Source organism: Octopus bimaculoides, chromosome 11 (assembly GCF_001194135.2).
Source record: "Octopus bimaculoides isolate UCB-OBI-ISO-001 chromosome 11, ASM119413v2, whole genome shotgun sequence".
NCBI lineage: Eukaryota > Metazoa > Mollusca > Cephalopoda > Octopoda > Octopodidae > Octopus > Octopus bimaculoides.
In genome coordinates this window covers 49733738-49740182 of record NC_068991.1, presented here as the reverse complement: position 1 = coordinate 49740182, position 6445 = coordinate 49733738, and the positions used below count along the sequence as shown (strand labels likewise).

The 6445-nt window shown below is 36.9% G+C and overlaps 2 protein-coding genes across 2 annotated transcripts in view; one reads left to right on the top strand and one right to left on the bottom strand.

Moving 5' to 3' along the window:
• LOC106869891 (ribosomal protein S6 kinase alpha-5) overlaps positions 1–2547 on the bottom strand; it is a 47654-nt gene extending 45107 nt beyond the window's left edge. The window contains exon 1 of the mRNA XM_014915813.2: positions 2330–2547. Within this exon, the coding sequence (XP_014771299.1) occupies positions 2330–2450 (121 nt within the window). The 5' untranslated portion in view covers positions 2451–2547. The remainder of the gene's footprint in view (positions 1–2329) is intronic.
• The window catches only part of LOC106869890 (echinoderm microtubule-associated protein-like 2), a 374285-nt gene that overhangs the window by 266186 nt on the left and 101654 nt on the right, over positions 1–6445 (top strand). The window lies entirely within an intron of this gene.

Below are 6445 nucleotides of genomic sequence, written 5' to 3'. Positions count from 1 at the left end.
GTGTCATTCATAATATCATTTTATTTTTATAAATTTTTTATTGTTATATGTCCCCACATGTGTTGTAGTGACCCCTCTATGTAATGCCTTTATGGCAAAAATAGTGAAATAAAAAAGCATGCTTCTCACCCACAAGGTTTTGAGTACAGTCCCACTGCAAAGCACCTTGAGCAAGTGTCTTTCTCTATGGCCTTGAGCCAAACAAAGCCTCAAGAGTGGATTTGATAGACGGAAACTGAAAGAAGCCGGCTGTGTATATGTGCGTGTGTGCGCGCCTTTAGGGTTTTTCCTCCACCACCGCTTGACAACAGGTGTTGGTGTGTCTACGTCCGCTTAAAGTAGCGGTTCGGCAAAAGAATTCCGATAAAAAAAATACCAGGTTTAAAAAAAAATAAGTACTGGGGTCGATTCGTTCGACTGAGAATTCTTCTAGGCGGTGCCCCAGCATCGCCGCAATCTAATGACTGAAACAAAAGAAAAATATATGTATCTCCCGTCTTTCAAGAAACTGCATCCAAAGCATCTTCAAATCACACTGGACGACAGTGAATAATGCAGTCTCCTATACACAATGTCTATAAAAATACCAGAACAGTCATCTTGAACACCTTCAATCACAGATCTGCTGTCAATTAGGACTGACCAGGAGTTAAACGCACACATATATATGTATGCGTGTGTATATGGGCGCGCACACACAGCCCTGTATATGTTCATGAAGCTGTCCAATACTAGTCTTTTCAATAGAAACGTATTTTCATATTTCGAAGTCACGAAAGAGAAAGAGACGGAAACGATATGGTTGGAAGCAATAGTGGACGAAAGACGGTTTCAAAATTAGTTGGTACATCATTTATTAACAAGAGAGCCAATTAGTACCAACGAGATATCAATGTGCATTATTTCTTACTTGTGTTGTAAACTCAAGAAAAATATTTTTAAAATTTCAAAAAACTTGAGTTGCCTTAAATGAAAACCATAGAGCATGTGTGTACGTATTGTTTTTACTTTTTTTTTAAACTATATTCTGATACGAGGAAAATCACAAGCTATCTCCGTCATCGGCGAGAGAAAAAATAAACTTGTTTGTTGTGATAGTAAGTTAACATAATCTGGGTTTTCAGGTTAGGGTTGTCAATGGAATTGTCCTCAAGTTTTTTCACACCAAAGCAACCTACAATCCCGAATGACTCAAAATAATTTTCATTAGCGGTCAAACATTTCTTTTTTTAAGACGAAATTAATAACAATGTAATAGTAAAAAAATTGTTTCGACTTTTGAACTTTAAATCGAAAATGAATCTCTTAAATTTGTTATTTTGTCATGAAAAACATATTTCTTAATCATTCAAATGTATCTTTATAAAACTCTATGTAGATATTTTTAAGTATTGTGTAATGCTGCATTTAATCAAAATACCAAAACTATTCTACAGCAGAGACGATCAATGGGAATTAAAAAAATCAACAGATGACGACTAGATTGACACAATTGTTCCTAATCAACAGTGTATGTGTATGCGTGTATGCGTGTGTGTGTGACACGGAAATGTCTCAGAACATTCCGACACTGATTATTCAATGAAACTAAAGATATGACACAAAAATGGGAAAATAATGCGTTATTTAATGACTGCAAATAATCAGCAAAGTTCTCCTGGGATAAAAGCTCCTCTACTAATTTACTTTTCTGCTCAGTCATCACCACACACTAACTCAATCAATCTAATCTCATATAAAGGGTTGCTCCGTCCGCATTCGTTCTGTTTCTTTCCGTCTCTCTCTGTCTCTCTCATATATACATCTGTCTATCTATCTATCTATCAATCTACCTTTCACTGTCCGTCTGTCTATCTATCTATATATATAATCACATATAGTATGTGTGTGTGCGTATGTGTAGAAGACAGCGGTTGACAAACTGAAGGGTCGGTGAATAAAATGTCTCGCAGTACTTAGTTACGGCCCTTTATGTTCTGGGTTCAAATCCCGCCAAGGTTGATAAAATAAAGTACAAGTCGATTAAATAATCTTATAAAACATCCTAGACGTAAATTGAATTATAATAGAAAAAAACAAATGAATGGTGATCCCAGACATACTAACACGCATAACAGTTGTCTTCTGGTTCCCTATCTTTGTATAAGCCTGTATACGTCTGTAACGAGATCGAGAATAAACATCTTTCTCTCAGTGACTTCATATTTCATACAATCGAGTATTTCTTCCTCCTATTTATCGCTACACAACTTCAGAGCCAATAATAAACACACGTTAGAAGACTTGGTGCAAGCACATAGCGTTATTAATTAAACATTTTATTACTCACCATTGCGCAACTCGTGCGTAACGGTCCCTTTGCATTGTTGATGCCCGGTTGTTGCAGCATCTCCATACTGACTCTCATTGTCGACACTGTCCACAGATGTGCAAGAGCTGGCAATCTCCATGAAGGAAGCGAGCTAAAGCACGGAGAGAGAGAGAAGTGATGATGGCGGTTTAGTGTTGGTGAGAGAGACGTTAGTACGGTGGTGGGAGGAACAAGTGGAAATAACAAGAGTCAAGGGGAAACAAACCCAACAACTGGAGCAGTAATAACTGTAATAGCAATAACAACAACCAAAACTATGATGACGATGATGATGATGATGTTAATAATAATAATAATAATAATAATAATAATAATAATAATAATAAGCAACAACAATAATAATAACTGCGATTTATAGCTGCTACAATAATAACAACAATAATAATCGCAGTAATAATAACAGCAACAACAGCCGCAGTTACGAGGGAACCTGTTCGTAATCGTTCAATCTGCTAGAAATAATCAAAGTCTACCCTCAGTTTGCACCAGACTTGGGGCTAAACCGCAACAGTTATTGCATTATTATTAAGTGAACTGCTATTATTACAACCTTGACTGGAATCTACTCTCTTTTGCAATAAAATCGTTTCCTAATTACGGATCTATCATCATTAATATCATTGTCGTTACCGTCATTAATTATCAGTTGCTAATATTCCAATCTTTGCAATTAACAGAGAAGTAGACGTTCGGTCTTACGTCGACCTAAACCAACTTAACGATGTGATTTTAATATCTCAGCTGGAGCCGTTTCTGCTATAATGCAAATGCTCTTGGAACAGCATGAAGGTCGCAACATTATATTACTGTTGTCTATAATAATAATTATTATTGTTGCGACTGTTTTGACTGATTTAGTCATCGGTGACGTTGTTGTTGATACTGTTGGCGCTGCTTATGATGATGACGAAGATACTACTGCTGTTGATGATATAATTCAAGGTTGTTTTAATAACTGTTGTCTCTGAACAATCATCAACAATAATAAATGAATGGTTACATTAAAAATCACCATTTCTAGTTTCATTAGGCACCCGTCCTCTATCACAATTCCATTAACATTAAGGATGTTATATAAGAATATTAAATCGACCATAGTTCTTGCCTGGTACTTTATTATTATTTTTTTCCTTTTAAAGAAGAGCAAAAGGCAAAGCTGGTCTCGATAAGATTTGAACTGAGAACATGAAGGATCGTAACTAAATACAACAAAGTAGTTTGTCTAACATCTCCGATTGAGATAGTTAGTCGTAATCATTTGTGCATGCATGCATTTCAAAATGCATTTCCACTTTATTCCTTTCCCATTAACCTCCGACCACTTGTTTTTAACTCGAAATTTATACATTTCACTTACGTTTTTTCCTCTCTCATTCTGTAATACAGCTAAGGAATTACAAAAAAATAAAGAAAATTGTTTATCAATAAATGGTTGTCCTGCTTTTCAGAATAACTGTTACCCTCATCAATATAAAAGACCAACTACCAACTGACTCTATCTTGAAGTTCAAGTCCTTTTAACTGCATGGTCAAAGCATTTCTCTTCCTCTGGGGTATATGACAAAATAGGTAATGTACTGGAAAACAAGGTTAACACTTTAATGTATCTCCTGTTGTTCAGCTTTAATTTTGCTTGGAGGATGGAGAATGAGGACACCTTCTTGAAACTTATAGCAGTGGTGGTTTTGAACTACCCTACCATTTGCTGTTTGTCAGAAAGGATTTTTCAGTCTCTTGTCCCTACACACACACACACACACACACTATTATCCTGTTTCCCTGATTTGATAATATGTTGAGGAGTCAATAGGAAAGTAGTGAAAAGTAGCATCTGTGCCTATATAATTGTATGTATGTAAGTAATGTACTGTGTATGACTTTAGACTGAATCCAATGACCGGGCCCTGGTTAACGAGTTCCAGAGTTTTGAAGAGTATGGAATCACCTCTTAACCACTATTGTTTCCAAGTTTTCTTTGACACTTGTCAAGGTCCCAGCTATGGATCATTTAGTTTGTTAATAAAAACCACCAAGAATGAAGGTATCCTTAGATGTTGTCACAGCATCTTTCTAGGAGAGTACACTCTTATGTAAAACCTGCAGTTTCATGTGATTACTGGTCATCTCACTTTGGCTTGTTACTCAGTACTAATCAAGGAGACTCAGAGTGGTACTCATATTGTACAAGCATTCATCACAATAATCTACTGATGTACATATGACTCATTATGGTGACCTCATTTGTCAGTTTTCATTCCATCTCCTGAAAGCCCTGCGGCAATAGAAGAGTGACAATGTGAGCAGAAGCACACAGTTAAAAAGCAGCAAAAGACTGAATAGTTATCTGAAAAGTCATGGATGGAAAGTCAGAAATATCATTGACAATGAAGAAGCACAAAGAGACAGCAATTATCTGTGGAGCTGAAGCAATCACCAGTTGAAGTGATTCGGTTGTGGAGAAGATTAAGTAGGGGGATGTGAAATGTTGCTTAATGGTATATATGGGTGGATTAAGAACTGCATGAAGGAGGGAGAGGTAAAAGGGAAAGATAGCGACAGGATATTCGTGAGGGTTAGAGTGATAAGGGCAGTGAGGAAGTAAGATGAGGGTGTTGAGTGGGAAGAGATGCAGCACTACCCCGCATTATCTACAGATGTGTAGAGTGGTGTAGGGCAAAGATAAATAAGATGATGATGGGGAAGGACATATCCTCAAGGTAACATGTCCAAGAAAGCATGGAGACAGAAGCATCAGCGAAGGTGGGTAAAAGTAGTCAGTATGCAACCCCTCCCCAATGAAGCATCACATGATTTGGTTGGAAGAAAGGCTGGCAGTATATAGGTGGTGGAGGTGTGGAGAAGGGAAATATTCTATACTCTTTACTCTTTTACTTGTTTCAGTCTTTTGACTGTGGCCATGCTGGAGCACCACCTTTAGTCGAGCAAATTGACCCCAGGACTTATTCTTTAGAAGCCTAGTACTTATTCTATCGGTCTCTTTTGCCGAACCGCTTAGTTACGGGGACATAAACACACCAGCATCAGTTGTCAAGCGATGTTGTGGGGGACAAACACAGACACACAAACACATACATATATATATATATATATATACATATATACGACGGGCTTCTTTCAGTTTCCGTCTACCAAATCCACTCACAAGGCTTTGGTAGGCCCGAGGCTATAGTAGAAGACACTTACCCAAGATGCCACGCAGTGGGACTGAACCCGGGACCATGTGGTTGGTAAGCAAGCTACTTACCACACAGCCACTCCTGTGCCTATATGCACAAATCAAGTATTTTTTTTTCAATTCTTGGTGTCAAAGCACATTAAGTAGAGGAGAAGAGAGGGTGGAGAAAAGACATAGCAGTAAAAGTAGATAGTTGTGGGATGAGAGGGTATGGAAAGAACAACAGGTGTAGGGATGTGTACCTAGAGAGTACAGAATAGGTAAAGGGAGGGGTGCCTGCACTAAGCTTCAACAGGAAGTCAGGTCTTCCTCAGTACTGTCATATCACATCATCACGTGTCTTCCTTGGTCTCCCTCTCCCACATGTAGCATTCACTTTGAGTGTTTGACATTTGCTTATGCAGCTGCATTCTCCATTCACATCACATGCCTATTACTAGCACAGAAACCTCTCTTACATGCTAGAATTGATTCCCCTTACACCCAGTTTGTCTCCCTGTTCATTTATACTTTGTTGTTCAGTTCTATATTTAAGAGATGAGGAATTATGTACATTATTTACGTTATTTACATTTGATGGCTATTTGTCCTCATCTTGTTTGCTGTTAACACAACGTTTCGGCTGATATACCCTCCAACCTTCATCAGGTGTCTTGGGGAAATTTCGAACCTGGGTTCTTATTCCTAAGGCATTTTTCGATGTTATTATTGTTGTTATTATTATTATTATTATTATTATTATTATTATTGTTGTTATTATTATTATTATTATTATTATTATTATTACTATTATTATTATTATTATTATTACTATTATTATTATTAATATTATTATTATTATTATTACTATTATTATTATTATTATTATTATTATTATT